At 38.1% G+C, this 22,524-nt stretch overlaps 1 protein-coding gene across 1 annotated transcript in view; it reads right to left on the bottom strand.

Annotated features, from left to right (window-relative positions):
* NR3C2 (nuclear receptor subfamily 3 group C member 2) overlaps nucleotides 1-22,524 on the bottom strand; it is a 324,642-nt gene that overhangs the window by 81,778 nt on the left and 220,340 nt on the right. Inside the window, exon 4 of the mRNA XM_004420901.2 lies at nucleotides 18,838-18,954. Within this exon, the coding sequence (XP_004420958.1) occupies nucleotides 18,838-18,954 (117 nt within the window). The remainder of the gene's footprint in view (nucleotides 1-18,837; nucleotides 18,955-22,524) is intronic.

Here is a 22,524-nt window from a genome sequence, read left to right as displayed (position 1 = left end):
TGATATAGTCTATATTCATTTGTTTGATTTCTGGATTTTCATACTTAAAACTTATCTAAGCATTTTACTGCATGGTACACAGTAGGTATTAAATAAGTGCTTACTGAACAAAAGGAAAGAAAGTGCAAATAAACAAATGAATGAATGCTTTGCTGACCTTCTATAACTGGTTAGATTTATTAACGTGAAGACTATAGTCACCATTCTTTAACAAAGCTCTTAAGGAAAATAGAGAGAGAAGATGTTAGGTTTCACTCCAAACCCCAATAAACTAGGCTAGTCTATCTAGCAAACACCTCCAAGCAAGACTCAACCCAGCCTTCGTCTGATAACAAAGGCAGATCAGGTGGTCCTCCAAGGAGCAGCAAGCCAAGTACAGCAGTAGAGGGCAGGCAGCCCCGCCACTCGTAACCTTGAGAGATTTTAAAGAGAGATGAACCTATTTAACTTCATAGAAGAACCATAATCTAGAGATAGAATCCAGGAAAGAGGCATTCTACATCTCTAATTTTTGGGCCCAATTAGTATCACTGAATCACACCCATCAGCATGAGTTCCTTTCCATGGGTGGAATGATGGGAAACATTCTTGCCCTTGACCCTGACACAAATTTTTGGGAGGGGTGAGGATGCAAAGAAAAGCTGTGATCTTCTCCTGCCCCAAAAGACCATCATCAATTCAATGTTTTTATATCCGAATTGTGAACCCCCAACAGAATCTTAGTCTTCTAGAACCAGAAGGGACATCACAAAACAGTCTGTTTAATCTCCTCATTTTAAATCAGAGGAAATAAAGTTTCAGAAGGATGAATCGGCTTGTCCAAGATTACACCTGGTAGAGGTGGTATATACACTCAGCCTCATCATTTCAAGTTTAGTGGCCTGTTGGCAGTGTCAGCCTCAGAATTTTTACAGAGGAGGGGCTTAGAGAAATGTGTGAAAACACGTTTGCTCAATGAGACATTTATTTATATTTATTTACAGTAGGTTGGAAGGCATTTGATGAAAATTATGAGGAGAGGCTAAAGACCTCTCCCTAGACCATCTAACAACTACTTTAATATCTGTTTAATTTGGCATAAACACAAAGCTATCCAAATGGAATTTGAGCTTTCTCAAATATAGTTTCTTCAGGATTATCAAGAGAAGTGATCAAAGTTGAATAACAAAGTTACCCATTACTCTTGGTGGTGAGCTGGCTAGCAGACTGACAGTGTTTATATGACTGAGTCGTCTTACTTGTGTAGAAGGACATCTACATTTTGGTAATAACATACCAGAGGATATGCCTTGGTAAATGGTCCAATAATTGCCATGTATCACTTTAACTGTAAATTTCAGGAAGTCATGGAATAATTGCCGAGGACCTGACTATCAAAGCCCCATGACTGGAATTCAATACATTATAACACATAGAATATCAGACATGAGTTGAAGCCCCTGAAGGCAGGTACCTACAGTGTCATAAACATGTAGTTTTCCTAAGTGCCAAGCAGCATTTGGAGGACTAGCTCTTAGGCACCTACAACTGCCCTCACCCTTTTGCCTTCATGGAACAAGTACACGGCATAAACTAACATCTCTGCGAGTCAATCTTCTGTAACATTTTGTATATATCAGTTTAGTTAAGAAATCATTTACATGCATTATTTTCAACATTTTCAGCTGATACAGTCCATGCTTCCTTTTTTTTTGGACTTGGTTCATATGTTTAAAAAACAATTTTTTAATCTTGCATTTTTAAGGAACCACTACAACCAGCTTCTTATGGGAAAGACATATGGGATATTACATAAAAATGGGGAAAAGAGACTAGAAATTTTGAGAAGAAATCCTATAAGATATACTATCCAGCCACTTGGATGCCTTACAAGGATCAAATATGATTATAGATACTTTCAATTATTTGTCCATAAAATACATTTTAATTTACTTATTTCCCAAGGTATAATTATTAAAAGCTATAAATATTTTAAGGGCTTAATAAAAGTAACAGAATATAATCAAGAAGTTCAACTAATAAAGGATCTAAAAAAATGAAGAAAAGCATAGGACCAAAGATTATGAAAACAAAGATTATCCTACCACTTCTCTAACTGTGGTCCATGTGTGGTCTTCTTTAGAATCACCTGGAGACTTCTTCAAGATGCAGAATCTTGGGTGACCCCAGATCTACATCTCAGAATATCTACAAGTGGGGGCTGAGAGTCTTCACTTTGAACAAATTCCCACGTGATTTTTTTCTGCATTTTGAAATTGAGAACTACCAACCTAAACGTTCTGAATAAGATTACAGAAAGAGGGAGAAACAGAGAGAACCTGGGAAAAGGCTCTTTAAAAGAAAGATAGGAAGGAAGGGAGACAGGGAGCTAGGGATAGATAGGGATGAAAACATGGTCTACACCAGGATTTCTCAATCTCATCACTACTGACATTTTGGACCAGGTAATTCTTTGTTGTCAGGTTCTGTCCTGTGCAATGTGGAATATTTAGCAGAATCCCTGGCCCTCCATTCCCTAGATGCCAGTAGCATTCCCCCACTCCAAGTTGTGACAACCAAAAATATTTCCATACTTTAACAAATGTCCCCCCGTGGGTATAATTGCCCCTGATTGAGAACCACTGGTCTACACTAAGGAAGTTCATAAAAACAAGAACAGTAAGCTAGAAAGATAATTAAATTTCTAAACTATATAAAAAACAACCAAATGAGAATTGAAATAAGAAGCATGCTAATTCATTATGCTCCTAAAGTTAGTTTCCTCGATAGCAAAAGTCATAAACTGGAAAGTGAGCTAAATATAATTTAAAAACTTCATCTTTCAGAATTTGGCATATTTCACACAAACATTTTGTATTTCTGATATCTCAAAAAGAAATCTTAAAATGTGTCAATATCTTCCTGTTTTCTCCCATGGTAACAAATGGCTGGAGCCGAGAGCTGGCCACGCCCTTTAGATGGAGAACTGAAGTTTTTCTCTGCTGCTTTATACATAGGTGAATTCTATACAAAATTCCTTCTATACGTCATTAGTGTTGTAAAAGATTAGAGCCTTTCCATATACTTAAAACTTATATTTAGTTCCTAGAAACCCAAATCTTATTATCAGTGTCACACTTTTCAACTGTAAACATAATTTACAAGCAACATAGGCACCCACATACAGCGCACTAAAGAAGGTCCACAGTTTAGTTTAATTATAACATCAGGTTTATAATTCACAAGGCATGGCCAAGTACCCTACCACACCCAAGGGTGGATGCACTGACCGACAAGTGCATATCCTCTACGTTAGTACACTCATAAAAAAATGAGTAATGACTGACTGATTTCAACATTCTCACATTAAAATTCAAGCTGGGCTTTATACAATAGGCTCCTTTACTAACCATCCATTACAAAGAATATTTGTTCCTGTGATGAAACAGGGCCTCCCCAAAACACAATCTTTCTTCAGCTGTGTGGCTGGCACTGCTCTCCATGGTCAACTTCCTGCTGATACCACCTGGAGGTAAAAAGATCCACACCCCTAGGTTTATAGCCTGTTTCTCATCTTCGGAAGTTGCACTTTCTTCCCTATCCCATGACTGGTAGCCCTGAGTCCAGCCAATTTAAATGTACAATTAAACATGACTACAACGTGAAGGAATTCCCAGGTATAACCTGGACAGAGTTACTTCAATCACGAGTGCAGCATCACGCTATTCAGTTATGTAGGCACACATTTTTCTCATGGATGACTACCTTATAGGTCCTCCCTGATAACATTCTCCTTTTCCAGCTGGTAGGTTTCTCTGCGTCCCAGAAATGGGGCTGGAACGCTGCTTTTGTGTTTATGGTCATTAACACAGCATTGCTTATTTCCACTCTACTCAACTGGCTTGCCAAACATGGCCTGAGCATTTCCGTCAATCTTGATGAAATTCTCGGGAAGACAGGTTCTTCTGCCACCTGAAATAAGCATATACCCCTACTTTGACCTTGGGTTACAACTGTTCTAGAGACCATGGATTCCACTGATTTAGTTAATAATCCTTGGAATTTAGTCCATAAAGCTCCTCAACTAAATCTTCATCTTAACCTACTCATCTTGAGTTTGCTCCATTTATTTTGTATTCTTTTCTTTCCATTACCTCTTACCCTTGGTTTTTAACATTTATTTTGGAGCCTCATTCCTCCAGTCCTTTTACTCTAGGTCAACTATCCTAACTTCCCTTGACCTTGAACTTTATGCTTCACTACCAACCATCAGACCAGGGCTAGAACTTCCAGCTTAACAGCAGCAACAGCTATCCCAAAATGCCATTCTCCCAAGCTGGTGACAAAATTGTGGTTAAATGAGCATAATCAAGAAGTTCACCATCAATTAAAATTCCTCATCAAAGAATGAAGAGATACGCACAACCTTTTCTGCAATATTATCATTTAAGAAGTTGCCAAATTATACTATGTAAGTCAATGTTAAGATCAAGACTTATATGTTTTTTGGAAGCTGTACCTTCCTGGTGCAGGGATGGAAAAAATAATATTTATATTAGAACTTTCTTAAAATATCATCCTTGGATTCTGTTACAGGACTGGTTTAAAATGAAGTCCACTGTGAGTTTAACAACTGTATAACCAAACCCTGGATTTTTTGCTGAATTCAGCTTAGTAACACATGAGTAAGTTTTAACTGCATGTTCATTCATTCATTCACTTATTCAATGAGCATTTATTAAGCATCTACTTGTGCTAAGTGCTCTGGATATAAAGACAAAAGGACAACTCTGTTCCTGAGAAATTCAAAGACTATTTGGCAAGAAATACCTATAAACAAATAATTATAATAAAATCTGGTAAGTGCAACAATAGAGGCTTTGGAAGCACAGAGGTGGCACTAATTAACTTCATTTAAGGAAGTCATAAAAAGCTTTTTATGAGAAGTCTTAATAAATTATATACATACGTAACATCTTAGAACTGTCTAAAAGGGAATGAAAACATGCCCCACTGTGTAAAAGACTGTTCTGTGAGGGGTACACTTCACGTGGAGGTGATGAGTTTTTTGAGGTAGGCCTGAAATGGGTAATAGAGAGTTATTAGCACTAGGGGAGAATATGTGGGTCCTTTAAGAACTGTATGCACAAAGGCACAACCGGAAGGTTGTGAACAAGAAATCAGAGTAGTTTTATGGAAAGGAGGGGTGGTGTCAGGGAGTAAGAAGAGAGTGGGGTGAGGTGGGTGAGTACGTAGAGGGCCAAAATCAGGGAGGTACCCTAGAGTGGCAACATGTTTTTCTGGACATAGATCATTACATACTATGACGGGCAGAATAATGGTCCCTCGAAGACATTCACCTCCTAATCCCCTGTGTTACCTTACAGGCCAAAAGGGACTCTACAGATTTAATTAAATTAGGACTTTAAGATAAGGTAATTATCCAGAATTGTTCAGGTGGGCCCAATATAATCACAAGGGTCCTTGCAAGTGAAAGATGGAGGCTGGGTAGGCAGAGAAGGAGATGTGACAATGGAAGCACAGGTAGGAGCTATGACTTTAATCTGGCTTTGAAGATGGAAGTGGGCCATGAGCCAAGGAATGTGGGCAGCCTCCAGAAAGTGGAAAAGGCAAGGAACTGAATTCTCTCCTTGAGCCTCCACAAAGGAATGCAGTCTGCTGACACACGGATTTTAGCTCAGTGAGATCCATTTTGGACTTCTGACCTCCAGAACCACAAGATAATAAATTTGTGTTGTTTTAAGCTTGTGGTGCCTTGTTATAGCAGCCACAGGAGACTCATACACATAGAAGTACAGGTGGCTCCCTCGTGGCCCTCCTATGTCTCTGGCGCAAATGAGAGATCTTTGCTGTGCCTGACAAAGAGGGCCCTGTCATTCAAATCAGCAAGCTGACTTGGCAGCAACTGCCCCACAGCACCGAACCAGAGGGTGCTGTGGGCGGGAGAAGTCACTGACTACGGAGGGCACAGTGGAGCAGGTGGCAGGACTAGTCACATAGGAGGATGCCCAGGAGCAGCTCAGAACCTTTCAAAGCGCAGGGGAGCAGGTAGAGGTAGAAAGGGGTGTGTGTGGGAGTCGAAAACAAACCAGCGTTGTGTTCACTGCTTTCTGTTCACTCATAGGATCCCACTTATTTTGAATTTCAAATAATCTACAGGGAGCCTTCAGATTTTGTTTATTAAAGACGAAAACAAGCCAAACATTTTGAGAAAAATTGACCTACTGGATATGAAAGCATGTTTGGGTATAGAGCAGTGAGCCCTAAATTAAATAAATCAAATAAAGCTAAGCTCTTTTCAGTTTTGTTTTGAATCTGTTTTCAACTCTAGAGTATTTTAATCGATTCTCTTAGATAATATTTAGAAGCTAGATAAGGACTTTTCTGTAACCATAAAACAATCGGAAAGCCAACAATGGTGTCACCACTAATGTTATCTGAAAAAGTTTAATGATGTGACCCAAACCATCTCTATTACGCAAAGATGAAGAAGTGAGTCAAGAGGTTATTTAAGCTGAAGAACAAATAGTATGGACGAGAAGAGACCTGCTTGAGGGCTTGGAAGACACCACATACACAGACATTTCCTTCTAACCCACTGGCTACAAGCATGAGAGAAGGCAACCATGGCGGGGGCCTGAGGTACTGTGAGTGTGGGGGGCAAGACATAACCCTGGCTCCCTGTTCTCTGCTCCTGCCTCTCCTCAGTGGGCACCAATGTCTATACATGTCCAGGGTCTGAGATGGGGGCAAAGGAGCAGAGGTGAGGTGACAGGTGGCACTTCTTTGTTCCCTCTCTCATAACTAATCACAAAACTTCTCCAGGGACCCTCTTCTCCCCTTCAAATTTCTTTCCAAGATTGTTCCTGACCTCCTCATCTCTTTCCCTGCTCTTGGCCCCCTAGTACAGAACCGTAGGTCATTCTTTCTGTACTTGTCCTCTCTGAGGATAAGGAACCTGCCTTCACCTTTGAGTTTTGAACACTCTGCCCCAAATATCTGTACCATTTAAACGTACAGCTTATCAAATATACTTAAAGCTACTGCTTAGTAAGGCACAAAACTAGTGAAGTCAGTAGATTAAAAGCTAATGTGGCCCTTTGTAAGGCTATGTTAGGGTTGGCAAGAAAAATGTAAATACATTAACTTAAAATATCATTTTTAGGGGACTTCTCCCAATGAAGAAATATTTACCAAGTACTGATTAGTGATTTACTCGAGAAAAATCAAAATAACATTAAATAGAAAATAATTAAAACTAAAGGGCTTAAAAAAAATCAACAAAAGGGCTTATACATCCTAAGAAAATGCTACCAGCGTTATAGCAACCCCTAGAACAGTGGTTCTCAGCTCTAGTGAACTGATGTACAACATACACAGAGTTTTATAAAAGTAAAGGTGCTCACGTTAAAAAGTAAAGATGCCATTTTCAGTAAATTCAGATTTACTGCATGAGAGTTTCTAGGAGCAGGGAATGGGTGAGTGTCTTTAAAACAAAGACTTGACAGACAGATCTGATATGCAGTGAGAACTAAGAACAACTCTCCGACAGGATCACTTAATTACGCAATCCTCCCAGGCTCCTTCCTGGGCTCCCCGTCATTCCCGTGTAATCTTTTGATTTTGCCTTAAAATTTCTAATCTGACTCGAGTTTAATTTCTCTAAAAATCTGAGTATATACAGGATGAGAAAGTGTTTTTACTTTATAGGATTTAAGTTGTTGCTTAAAAAAATTTTTAAAAAGTGAGCTAATTAACATATGCAAATGTTTCTAAGTAACATGAAATGTCTTTCACATAACAAATATGTTGGAATTTCAACAGGTGAATTAGTCTAATTTTAGAATTCAGAATGGCTTGGTCTGAAGATTGCTAGATTAAGACAACTTTATGTTGAAAGAAATCTTCAAAAATTAAAAAAAATTTTTTTTAATTGTACACAAAAGTTTGTCTCCCAGTTTCTCTGGTGGTTACGGAGGGTGTGTTCTGAAGAAGTTCTAGGGGAAACAGTAATGGGTTAGGGTGGCTTAAGAACTGAAGGAAGGTGACAGAAAGTTGGCTGCTAGAAAGTGGCTCCCCAAGTTCCAGCCTTTCTTCACAAATGTTTCCTAGTATCTGTTACAAGAGCTTCAGGAGAGACGGATGTGGTAGGTGTTCCAAGAAGATCAACCAGAGCTCCCTCAGTCGTCCTCACACTAGAAATTACTTAACTCTAAGGTGGCCAGAAATCTTTACAGTAAAGTTGGATTCAATTTTTTGGTAAGAATGTGAAGGGCTGATTTTCACAGTCCAAGTTGAAGGAGCCAACATTAAGTGAAGAATTTTGTCTACTGATAGATGCTGAAATAGGAACTGAGGTGGTCTGCAGTTAGGAAGGAACTGTGGGTCTGCTGCAGGACTTCATGATGCAGAGCTCCTCCGTTCCAAACAATGTCTCACACAAGCATCGGCAGATGCCACAGGACCATTTGATGGGATCAATGCACAAAGGAAGCAACCAGGATGAACCAACCAAATATCGAGGAACAGAGTCACAGAAAGCCATCTTGAGGTGCCACCACCTTGTTTCAACAGATCTAAGTCAAGAAGTTGCTGATACCACTCTAAAGCAAAGAGAAAGAACCTTAGGGATTTGGGCTATTGTCAAAACTAACGGTGTTCTTAAGTACGCTGTTGCTAAATTTCCAATGCTTATCTGGCTCATAATAAATTTCTTCATTCTTAAAGATTAGCTCCTTGAAAGCAAGGCCAGTGCCTGCCTTCTCATTGCTACACTAACAACATCACATGGAACATCTAGAATTTCAGAGGCATGAGAATAATATTTGCTGAATAAATCGATGAACGGATCATCAGAGACGCACTTTTTAAACACTATGATCCCCTCCTATTCAAATGAGATTAATCTTAATATGAAAAAATAATTATACGGTAACAGAGTACTTATCTTCATCACTTTTTAAACATATTTCATATTATGCTCTCAAAACAAATACTGTACAAAACACTGAAGGAGGAATATAGAACAATTACATTTTGGAGTTTCTTATTTTCATGACCTAACTCAGCAACTGCCTTTACATTGTTGTTGACAGATCTTTTCAAAATAATCAAGCAGCACATTCTGAACAAGCCATTTTTATTAGCTCTGCTAGTTCAGCTTTTAAGAGCCTCTCCGTCAAAATGTAAATCATTAGTTTTTAATCAGTAAACAAAGTGCTCGCAAACATCTTGACTCTTGTTCCATCTTCCTTCCCTCAATTTATTACAGAGAACTTTTATTCTCTTTATTAATCACTGTAATGAGTATTTTATAATTTGATACATCAATAAAAATATTTTTAAAATCTTTTAGAATTGGGCTAGCCTTTAAAAGGTATATTATCTGTCCCAGAAACATCATCACTGTAGAAGATACTAATGATATTAAATATCATATATACTTACTACTGGAGACTGAAGGACTGTTAGAAAGCGAGTAGAATGGTTTTCTGTACATTCTAGAGGTGAGAATTCAGAGAACCTTACTGTAAGACAAATAGCTTCCTCTCCCCATCTTCACAATGATAATATTTTACTGTGAAGATGGGGAGAAGAGGATATATATTCAGAAAGCCAACAAGCAGCAGATCATTAGTTACTAGATTTTCAAATGAAAAAAAATTAAATTATATTCCTCAGTGGCCATATTTGTTAATTGAAAGTAAATGAGTTCAATGATTATAACTCTGAGCAAGCAGAGTTTGAGGTAGATGATACAAGTGACTCCTTGAGAACAGGCAGGGACTGTACCTGGAATGAGTGATGGCCCCTTTCCAAGATGGCTGAGTGCGGTAAACCCGTAACGCTTGGTTCTAAGTGGTTTGTTCTTCCTTCCTTCCTACCTCCATATCCCTCTATCCTCTACTCTTCCATCACCCCAGAGCTCAACACCAATCTTAGAGCCTGGCATTCAGGAATAGAGAACAGTTCAGGAATAGAGAGATGTTTTATAAGAGAATGCCCATCTTACACATTAATTGGTGATTAAAAAAAAAACTGTAAGATTTGCTTTACTTATGCTTTTTCTGTTTTGTTTTGGTTTGTATGTTTTCAAAGTAGCCATATCAAAAAGCCTTGAACTCTAAAATAAAGCCTTAGTAGTTCGGTTCCAAGAAGCACGAAAAGCTATTATTTTGCTTTATCAATCTGTTTACTAAAAATTAACACTTTTTACTTCTAAATATATAGATAACTTACGTGAATAAAAATCAGGTGTTGGAAATATTGCTATGATTTAAGGGACGCTCCACAATTAACAGATGATTGTAACTGTTATAAGTTAGTACTGAAGATACATCTAGTCCACTCTGATTGCTATCTATACTTATAGCTCCTTTCTGAAAAATGGCGTCAAAATGTTTCTTGTCGTAAGTCATCACGCTTTGTATCACAGGGCCCTGTATGTAACCTGGCCACATGAGCCTGGGTAAGGTAAAGGCAGCCGAGGCAAAAGTAGCCATTTGTCTATATGCTCTGGAGGACTCAACTCAATCAGAAGCTCTATTCTGGACAGTGACCAACCAACTGGCCCCAACCCTCTCTCAGGAAGACCGCATACAGGACACTCCGGTGACAATGAAGCTGAGAGGTAGAGAGAGAAGGCAGTTAGTAGAACCATGAGTAGGGAAAACCATGAGTAAGCAAGAGCAACAAGGTAGGGAGGAGAGAGCTGGGTGGAAAGAAGCAGGTAAAAAGTGAAAAAAATCAAAGAGAAAAGTCCTAGAAATTGAAAACCTGTTGTGTTCTAAACAACATCCCAGTATTTCACAAAGACTGTGAAATTATCAATATTCTTATAACAAAACCTCATCATCTGAGGTAATGTGAAAGAGTATAACAATAACGTGAAGCACCATGAAAAAACACCACCAAAACCAAAGCCCCCACTATTTTTCCAGAGAGTCAGAAGACAATTGTGTATCACAGAAAGTATCAGGGAGTGTGTGGACCTGGAAGGCTGCTGGAGGTCGGGCCAAAAGAGAACCTTATATCTGAGTCCTGCTCAGAAGGAGAAGGGACGGCTTTGACTCTAGGTCTCTTGAGACCACCATGGCCACATGAGAAGATATCCTGGACCCAAGAGGTCAGGAAGGCTAAGCTCTCAGGTCCTTTAAGTAAGACTGAGATGATAACCTACGAGGACAGATGGCAAATGGAGAAGTTAAAGGAAAAGTGGAAGCACCAAAGGGCATCTGTATACCCAAGCAGAATGTTTCCAATATCTCTGGGTTATATATTTAACAAGACTCAAGAAAAGCAGCTTACTTGGGTGAGCTCACCAAGGCAAGAGTGTGTGCCCACAAATGTATATATTCTTGGGAAGGATGAACCTCTACAATGAACGCCTATATTGCTTCTGCTCTAAGATGTCATGAGTCATAAAATAAGACACGAATTCAACTAGAGTTATGAAGGAAACTAATAAAAATTAAATGTACAGATAGATTTCAAATTATAATCACAACAGTTAAAATTTGAAAGAAAAAAATGCCTTGGAATTGAAGAACTACAGTAAATCTTTAAATTCTATCTGCTTTGAGACCAATCCTGAACTTTCCTCTATGAAATTTTGCAGGGTAAAAATACCAGTTATTTAATTCAAGTTATATTACTACGACAATTAATATGGCTTAACTTATATATGAAGGCTCAAAAAACATACTTTTACTGATTTATAAAAATGTGTTATTTTCCCCTCCACTTGACTGTTCAAAAGTCCCACTGAAATTCTTACTGTCTAGAAGCAAGAGGAATGGAAAAAAAAATCTGAGGAATGGTATTTCTTCATAAAACTCAGGACACTTGGGCTTTCTAAACTTCTACAGACTACTGCCTATCCTGCCTCAGGAGACCCTTACAGATATAAAAATTGTTTTTCTTATTGGATTTCAGATATTAAACCTACTCTCTCACTGGCGTTGATCCTGTAATTTTTCTCACCAGACCTACACTGCGTGTGAGTTTCGCAGGTGGCCAGGCCAACTAGGTGCAGCAAGTTGCTGGCAGGTAAAGGCAATTTTCCTCCACTAAAAAGCTCTCTTGCTCTCTGGGTTTGGTGTGTCAGTCATGATTCAGTCATTCTTTGGTCTCTGGGTCTTTTGTTTTTCACTCATTCTCCATTTCAGTTTTTAAAGCATTTCACAGCAGGAGACTTAGTGATGTATTTCCTTTTTTTTTTTTTTCCCTCCTTCCTGTTCAGGGAAAATTACATTGGCTATCTGGATGTCTAATTCTTTACCTCTTCTGCTCAGTAGAACCATTAGTCTTACGTTTCTCTTCTCTTTTAGGTCAAAATTGTGAACTCTATTTTCTTTAAGTTTTATTTTTAAAACATGTTCGTATTATTAATAAACTAGAAAAGAGAGAAGAAAAATCTTATCCATAATCTTACTGCACCAACACAACCGTTTTTGGTACTCGGACATTTCTTCCTAGTCTTTTGACTCATGTAATCTTTTCATATATAGTAGTAATCACAGAATAAGTAACCTATATAATTTTGCACACTCATTTTTCATATTATTATTTTTCATCATTATTTCACTAATTTTTTCAGAAAGTATACTATGTTGTTATGAATTTTCAGAGCTGATTAATAATTCATTGGCTGATTACTATTGCATTAAGTGGATGACTTTGAAATATTTTCCTCTCTTTGGTTCTATTATTATCAGGAATGTACAAGAGTACCTGTTTGAAAGATTCCCAGCATTAACATTATGTTTCCCTTCCTTTTTCACCTAGCTGCCTTTTCTCCATCTCCAAAAACACAACCACATCTGCTGTTGCTACCGCTTCCTGTGTCTGAGAGCCTTCTCCCTTTTCACACGACATGTTCCATTCCAAGAGGAAAAGGTGGATCCGCTGTGGGCACCCTTTAAAGGCTCCTGCTAAACTGAGTAAAAGTGATTGCTGGGATTAAGGAAAGCAGCAGACAGGTGTTGGAAGTAAATTCGAACCAGAATTAGGAATACTCTGTGGTTTGTGGAGTCTACATTTTTAAAACTACAAGAAGCAAGACTTCAATATTTTAGAGGCTTCATTAAAGGAATGTGAAAGCGAACTTCTTAGCATATCTGATGAAAAGTGAAATGTTTGGATGAGAGGAAAGACGACTGAATTAGAATCCTTACACTGCATTTTCAGGTTTCCAGTGATATGATCTTGGATTCCAAGTTCCTCATCTGTAAAATGGGAAGATTGGAATAGAAAAATGTCTAAAATCCCCTCTATATTATATGGCCAGAGCGCAGTCAAGCTAGAAGCATCCCAAAGGGCTCGTTCTTGGTCCGAGAGGTACTTGGCTTTAATGCATACTTTATACTTTTTAGGAGAAGCTCTATAGGATATGTATAGATTGTCCTCTTCAGAACACTGGCATGTAAAAGTAAAGTGATTAGGGGCTGGCCCCGTGGCTTAGCAGTTAAGTGCGCGTGCTCCGCTGCTGGCGGCCCGGGTTTGGATCCCGGGCGCGCACCGATGCACTGCTTCTCCGGCCATCCTGAGGCCGCGTCCCACATACAGCAACTAGAAGGATGTGCAACTATGACATACAACTATCTACTGGGGCTTTGGGAGAAAAAAAAGGAGGAGGATTGGCAATAGATGTTAGCTCAGAGCCGGTCTTCCTCAGCAAAAAGAGGAGGATTAACATGGATGTTAGCTCAGGGCTGATCTTCCTCACAAAATAAATAAATAAATAAAAGTATTAAAGTGATTAATTCCTTTGGAGAAGGCTATGCAAAGCAGTCAATTCTCATGTATATAGTACCATGACTCAGATCTAGTAATGGGGGGGCTACAGAGAGAGTGGCAGGCTCAGCTTGGGGCCAGAAAAGCTGTTATTTTCCTTTCAATTTCTGATGACATTCTCACATCTTCTGCTATATTTTCCTTTGCATGCAGCCTAAAGCTTAGCAGGATTTTAAAGAAAAGGAATAATACTTGTGGTAGGAGGAAGGGAGTAGATCTAGAGAAAAAGGAAGAGGCACATTTCATGAGAAATAAATTTTCTAATTTCTGAGACATACAAACCTACTCACTCTTCTTCCTTTCTTCCACTTTCTAAAGGAGAGGCCAGCTTAGGGACAGGGTTAGGATTAGATGCTAACCAGCTGACAGGATAGGAAAAAAAGTATTCTAAAGTATTTTGGGATTCCTGAAGTCTTTAGAAGGAGATGGCTAATTTTGTTCCCAGAGTTATGATCACTCACTAACAGAAAAAGTCTTCTCAGTATTATACTGGGTGGCCATCTGACCAATCCCCCAAGAGAGGCAGTGGCAAAGAATGGTGAATAAAGAGACTGGACAGCCCTACTTTGCTAGGAATACAGGGGTAAGACTGAAACACGTATAAAAAGGTTTTAATTTAATTCATATTTTTAATTTTAAAAAGTGCTTCATATTAAAAGGTTAAATTTCATGTTATTTTTTTTGAATACAATAAAACTGCTTGCATTTCTTTTTGCCCAAACTGAAATGAAAAGTGAGGCTTCAAAATAAATTAGAAAAAGAAAATTATAATGTATGTTACCACAACTGGATAATTAGCAAAAGTTAATTATTTGATCCATGATCCAGAAGTGGTTAAATTACAACCTGAAGCTAAAGAAAATATGACTTTCATAAATATTAATTTTCACCCTGCCCATTTTTGACTCACTACTTTCAATGACCTCGAGATTCAAAGTAAGCTTTCTCTTTGTAAAATGTTTTACCAAAACCCACGAAATCTATCCCATATATACAGAAACCAACAACAAACTATGTGAATTTTGTATCATGTACTGCGCCAAATCTCACTTACAGATCGTTATAGACACAAGTAAAAAAACCTGGTGCCATGGTTGCCGTTAATAGATAATTTGGGCTATTTTTAAAATGCCAATCTACAAACAGTGGACCGATGTTGTACAGGAGGGTGATGCCGGGCACAGGCTTTGGTGCCAGGAACAGAGCTCTGCCACTTCCTGGCTTTGTGGCCTTGGGCCAGCTCTTTAACCTCTCTGTGCCTCCCTGAACTCACTTCTAAAATGGATGGATTAATAGTATGCATCAAAGTGTTAAGTGAGGTTTAAAAGGGATGACACATATAACAGGCTGAGCAGAATGCTTAGAAAACAGAAGCCCTTAAAAATGCCAGGTAATCATTGATTCATTCAACAAATAGGTCTGAACATCTACTTTGTGCCAGGCACTGTTCTAGTCACTGGGGATAAAGCAGTGAACATAACAAACGAAAATTCCTCCCCTGCTGGAATGTATATTCTAGCAGAAAAGATCTCACGATTAAATAGTGCTTACAGTTATTTATTATTGTTGCTAAACCAGTGGGTCTCAATGCCACTCAGAGGACATTCAGCAAAGTTTGGAAACATTTTCGGTTGTAACAACGGGGGAGAGGGGATTGCTACTGGCGTCTAGGAGGTAGAGACCAGGGATGTTGATACATATGCTGCAGCACAGGACCATCCCCCACAACAAAGAACTATCTGGACCAAAATCTCCACAGTGCAGAGGTTGAGAAACTCTGTTCTAAAGGTTATGTATGGACTCAGTTAATCTTTAACACAACCTTATGGGGTAGGAATCATAGGTATCGTTATTTTGTTATTATTTCATAGTAACCAATAGTAACTACTTCATAGAGTATAATTATATAATGTTTATAGTAATATTTACATAATATATGTAAATATATAATATTTATAAATTTATATAAAATTTATATATAGATACTTTAAAACATTCCTCGATAGTGTGTATGTGTGTTTAAATTCAGATGGTGGATTTTACAAAATTGATTTAGAGTTCATTTTACAACTAAGGGCTGTAGCCTTGTGCCATCTAGAATTTAAACTAATCTCTCCCAATCCTCACTCGCGTGCTTCGGAAAGCGATCTCTGTGCCACATCTGTGCTGATTTGGATATCAGAACAAGGGAGCAGTGTGGTATACCAGCAACACCAGACCAGGAGTCCAGAGATCCAGGATCTAGCTTCACCATCTCACTGGCTGTGGCACCTTTGCGCAAGTCACTTAACTTCTCTGGGTACTTGAGGTTCACCATCACCAAAACATGGGGCAATAATGTCTTCCAGATCATGTGAAAGTGCTGTGGGAACCACCGCCCACCACACCACTAATGTGTATTGAGTGATCACCTTCTTTTCACTGTACTGATTTAATTGACTCATTGACTTATTTAATCCTCACCACAGCCTATGAGGTAGATACTCTGATCAACGCAAGCTGAAGATAAGGAAACAGGGACACGGAAACAGGGTAATGTGCCTGAGGTTACAAGGTCAAGAAGTGGCAGAACGAGGGTTCCCACCAAGCAGTCTGGCTCCAGAGCCTGCCTCCTTAACCAGCATGGGCTTCTCTGGCTGAGCCACTGTTGAAGGCATTCAGGACACACTCTCACATGAGCAGTCAGTCTCAGGTGGCCACAGCTCATCCTCTTGATTCCTGAGAGATGCTCTGCACGCAGTCATGTTGACTCTCCAGTCCTGACAAGGCAGCCAGTTGGTTCATTCATCAAAGCAAAGAAGGATGAAGTCTCTTTCTGTTTTGTTTCAAATTACTTTATTTCTTTTAAATTGGTAATACGGGTACACACTATCTTCACTAAACACAATACAAAATTCAAAGGCACAGAAGAATACACAGCAACAAAATTCTTCCTATCTTTGTCTCCAAGCTACTCAGTCCTATTTTTACTGAGACAATTACCATTACTGGTTTCTTGTATATCATCCCAGAAATGTTCTTTACAATATGTAGTATTTTTCTAAAACAGATATATAACTTGTAGTATACCAGCCATACTGTTTTGCAACTTGATTTTTTTCACTAAATATTTTGGAGATCAATCCACATAGAGCTCTCTTTATTCTTACTAATGTGTGAAGAGTATTCTGTATTTAATCAATCCTAAACACACGAATATTTAATGTAATTCTCATATTCACCAATGCTACAATGAATAACTTATGCATATATAATTTCTTACATTGCAAGAACATACATAGGATAAATTACTGAGAGTGAAATTATTGAGTCAAAGGGTATGTGCTTTTAACATTTTACTGAAATAGTTAAATTGCTCTCCATAGGGGTTGTATCAATTTATACTTCCACCTAAAATATATGCGATTACTACTGAGTTTTACTTTATTTATATATCATCAAATGATATATCATAACATCTTATCTTCACCATTTGTAAAATATCACATTTTTAATTGGTATTTCTCTTATGATTAGATTGAGAATCTCTTCATGTGTTTCAAGAACCAACTATATTTCTTTTATCTATGAATGTTCTGTTCATATTTTTGTTCTGTTCCTTTTTCATTTTTCTAATGAGTTGATTTCTTTTTCTTATGAAGTTATAGGAGCTCTTTATGTGAGAAATAAACCCTTTGTCTATAAGTTGCAAGTATTTTCCCCCAGTTTGTTATGTATTATTTGTTTTGCAGTAATATCTAATTTGTACATAGTGTTGATTTCCTCAATTCTTTTCTTTCATAGCTTCTGGTTTATTTCATACTTAGGTCTTCTCCACTTAGAGAGTATTAAAAAAAAAACATGTTTTCTTTTAGCACTTCTGTGGTTATATTTCAAAGTCCAAATCTTTGCAAGACCAGAATTTATTTTTGTGGATAGTAAGAATTTGGATTCAACTTTCTTGTTTTCCAGATGGCTTCCCAGTTGTCACAATAATTTCTGTTGAATAATCTATCCTTTCCCCACTGATCAGAAATGCCAAATTTATTATACACAAAATTCGCATACTGAATCTATTTCTTGACTTTCTGTTCATCTGACAATCAATAAAAAATACACAAACTATTTTAATTACTGTAGCTGTATCATATATTTTACTATTTGGTAGAGCTAGTTGCCCTCATTGTTTATTTTTTCCAGAATTTATCTTTAGGAACTTAGAATCATCAGTTGGCATTTTTGTTAGGTTTGTGTTATATTTATAAATTAACTTAGGGAAAACTGATACCTGTAGGATGTTGAATCTTCCCATCCATGGACATTGTATACTTTTGTGTATACACTGTGTTTGGGTCAAGTCTTTTATCCCCTACCCCCCTTTTGGTGAGCTCCTGTAACATTTTAAAGTTTTTTTCATATAGGTCTTCCTTTATTACATTTACTCCTAGAGTTAGGAATGAATTCCTTTCTGGTTAATGTTATCACATATAGGTCTTATTTCCAAAAAAGACATGGTAATAAAAACTTTTAGATATGGTTTTATGTAAAAAGTAATTCATTTTTGTTTTGGTTTTGGTTATGTGCCCAGTTCTTGAAACCTTAGCAAATGCAGGATTGAAAACTTCACTAGGACCATAGCCACATAACATACTTTTTAATTTTTTTTTAAATTTTATTTATTTATTTATTTATTCCCCCAAAGCCCCGGTAGATAGTTGTATGTCATAGCTGCACATCCTTCTAGTTGCTGTATGTGGGACATGGCCTCAGCATGGCCAGAGAAGTGGTACGTCGGTGCACGCCCGGGATCCGAACCCAGGCCGCCAGCAGCGGAGCGCGCGCACTTAACCGCTAAGCCACAGGGCCGGCCCCTTACTTCTTTTTAACTACCGCTAAGAGATACTCTTCTCCTAAAACGTTTTAGTATGAATATATAACTTCTTAGGTTTTTAGACATCTTTGCTCCATGTTAGCTTCATCTTAAATTTTGGGAGTACATGGAGCCTAGTGGTGTTATATTACATATTAACAATTTTTTTATTGAGCTAAAAACACAAAACTTACCTCCTAAATTCATTCCAGCTTGAAGACATTTCTGAAGTCTGCAGGCAGGACAATTCTTCCGTCGAATCTTGTCAATGATGCAATCATTTCTTCCAGCACATAAATAGTTGTGTTGCCCTGAATAAAATAATAAAAAACAACTGTTAAAATAAAGACTATTATACTAACATAAAGTATTAATATGTATAATCAGAATATGAAACTTCCTCTTTCCTGCCTTGAAATCTTTTCTTCAAAAAAGTAGAACGGAAACATGATTAACAGATAATATAGGCGCAGGTATGGTCAGTTTAACATAGCTGAGACTTTGGATTACAGATAAGATTATTTCTAATAGGTTCTCATGTAAGTAGAGCTACACTCCCCCACTGTGTGAATTTTCTGATAGCTGCATGAGCCCTTTCAGGCAACAGAGCAAATTTCATTCAGACATCACAGCAGCACTGATCTAAACAAAGGTCCTGCTGCAGCTGTTTAACCTGCTCTGCTGTCCACCATTTACACGTGCAATTTCAATGGAAAGACTTCCATATTATACAGATAGAAATGTCTGATTATTTCATTCTGCAGACTAAACCAGAACTTAAAAAATTCAGATATGGGAATATGCTTAGAGAGGGGCATCTACTGGCAAAATGTAAAATTGTAGCCTAGCTCTATTATTCATTTATTTATTAAAAAAATATTTACTGAACATCCATTAGGTACCAGGCACTAGTAGAAACACTGGGGATACAGCAATGAATAAGACAGACAAAAGTCCCTGCTCTTGTTAACTTTCATTCAACTGGGGGAGACAGACAATGGACAAGGTAATTAGGTAAAACGTACAAATGTTGGACACTAATAAGTGCTAGGGGGAAATTGAAGAAAAGGGGCATATATCATGGTGGAGGTGTGGGAGGATGTTGACATTTTAGAAAGAGTGCATAGGGAAGGCCTCACCAGAGGATGATTTTTAAAAAAAGGTCTGAAGGAAATGAAGGTGTCAACTGTGTGGACACCTAGGGGAGAAATATACTAAGCAGAAGAAAAAGCAAATGAGGTAGGGGCAGGGGTTGGGATGACACTTGGCATGTTTGACGAACAGCAAAGTGTGAAAGAGCAGAAAGAATGAGTGGAAAGTAAGACGAGATAAGGAAGAAGAGCTAAACGTGAGTTAGATCACGCAGGGCCTTAAAAATCATATTCAAGACTTTGACTTTTACTCTGAGTGAAATGGGAAGCTGCTAGCCTAGAGGGCTGGGAGTGGAGAAAAGACTTGATGTGACTTACATTTAACAGGATCACTCTGCCTGCTGTGTTGAAAACGGATGGCAATGGACTAAGAACAAACACAGGGAGACCAGGGGTAGGAGGCTATCACTACAGACTGGGGAGAGATAATGGCAGGTTAGGTCAGTATGGTAGCAGTGACGGTGGGGAGAAGTGGTCAGATTCTAGAGGCATTGTGAAGGTAGAGCTGCTAGGATTTGCTGATAGACCAGAGACAAAGGGGAGTTAAGAGGCATTAAGACTTGGGCTGAACAACTAGAAAAATGGAACTGCCATGAATTAAAATGGAGAAGACAGTAGGAGCAGGTGGTTTCTGGGGAATTACTGCAGCTCAGTCTTAGACATGTTCGGTTTGAGATGCCTGAGAGGCATCTAAGTGGAAGCGTCATGGTGGCAGTTAGACACACAGGTCTGGAGTCAGGGAGAGGTAATCAGGTCTGGGCTGGATATGTAATCAGCTTGTGGCGATTATTTTAAGCCATGAGACTGGATGAGATTGTGCAGAGAGTGAGCACAGACTGGAAAGAGGAGAGGTCCGAGGAGTGGTCATTGAAAACACGCAGACAAAGAGAGAGGGAGTCACTGGTCCTGTAAAGCAATGAATAGGCTCTAAAGCACTCCCTTCAGCCTAGTACCATCATGCTCCCTTGTTTGAAATTACTAAGTAAATTACAGTAAATACTCAACAAAAATAATGTGCACCACTTAATGTAATTAAAATAATTTAATCTAGAGCACATTCTCAGTAACATTATGGCAAATCTTAGTAATAATAATATCAATAAAACAACAGTAATAGAATAGAGAGATCTGTCAAAGCAAAGAAACAAAACCCCACCATTATAATAATCTAATCACTTAAAGATCTGAAGGCTCTTAGTGAATACAGGTAGGTGTAGAAAATTACACAAAGTCAATACTCATGGGAAAGACTATAACTGATTAATATAACGTTTCATGGTGCTGCACAATATCTTAGGTAAGACGTTACCACTTTTAAAATAAAATTTTAAGGCCCTACTATAGCACTATCTTATTTAAGCTTTACGACAACACTACGACATAGGTAAGGCAATTGTCATTATTGCTATTGTTCACAGGAAGAAACTCATGCTAGAAGGGGTAAAGTGATTTACCAAAAAGGTGGAATTGGAAGTAGAATTCAGTAAGTCTGACAACATCACTGTGCCTTAAGGCCAGAGCCTTTTCTAAACATCAATTTGTAATGTAATTTACCAGTGATCCAACAGGATACTGAAAGTACTCTTTGGAAACAATAAGCAAAGAGACATTCTATGAATGAGGCACATTCTACTTTATCATCCAGTATTTCCAGTGGCAACCAGCATTACGTGCCTTTTGCATGGTGTGAAATCGAATACAAAACCACAGATTTCATCTATAACTCACGCCGAACTGAATAAACTTTAAAGTCCAAAGGGAAAACTAAATGTAATTTTAATTGGTTTTAATTCAACAAGTATTTATCGGGAACCTACTACGTGTGCAAGGCCACAAAACATTTGTGTAAGAGGTTGGGGTTGTCTAAGGTTTTTTCCACTTCTGTGAATCTACAATTAAATGTGACTAAGTCTCTTAGATTGTAGGCACACAAGAAGGCATAAGAAATGGCCACTGTCTTATCTACACATTAGAAGATTTTCTTCTCCCAGGGTTCAAAAACAGAAACTTCCAACAGCTGAGACTGGTCTATAAGGATTTTTTTTTTAATGGACACGCTTTAAAAATGCATGTTCCTGTAATAGCTGCCGGATACCTTCCCTACAGGTGCAACATTTGAAATAGTGTACGTGATTTCTACCAACCAGTGTGGTTGCTGCCACCAATTCATCTTCCACAGATAGGATGGGAGAGTTATAAGGGACCACTGCAGGAATAGCATAACAGTTTTCAGACAATTCTCTGTCATTTATATTGTCAGTTGTGTAAACACTAAAGATTTGAATTTGCACCTACACAAATATGTAATACGTGTTCCATCCCTGACTCTATATTAAAAAAATAACAACAAAAAACCCACAATGAAAACAAGAGAACACATCTAGAAGACTTAAAAAACTTTTGATCGTATCCTATTTAAACCATGTATTCTCCTAGTATTAAGATTGCTAATGCAGAATAAATCCCGTCCCTGTCTTTTTGGGGTAAATGATTTTCTACTATAATGCTAACATAGGGCAGACAACCAGAATGCTGGGGACCAGAGAGTGGAGGCTTTGCAGGACAAGTGAAGGAACTCAAGATTTTATTCAGCAGGTGACGGGGTGTCACTGAAGATTCTTGCTTACAGAACATCAAATGCAGAGCTGTGTTTTAGAAAAATGAAGTAGGAGGCACTATTAACAGTCCACTTGAAAGTTCTCAGAGATGGCCTCTATGCAAGTTAGTAGC

The sequence above is a fragment of the Ceratotherium simum genome, chromosome 12 (genome assembly GCF_057802395.1).
Source record: "Ceratotherium simum simum isolate JZ-2026a chromosome 12, ASM5780239v1, whole genome shotgun sequence".
Classification (NCBI taxonomy): Eukaryota; Metazoa; Chordata; class Mammalia; order Perissodactyla; family Rhinocerotidae; genus Ceratotherium; species Ceratotherium simum.
This window is presented reverse-complemented; position numbering and strand designations above follow the sequence as displayed.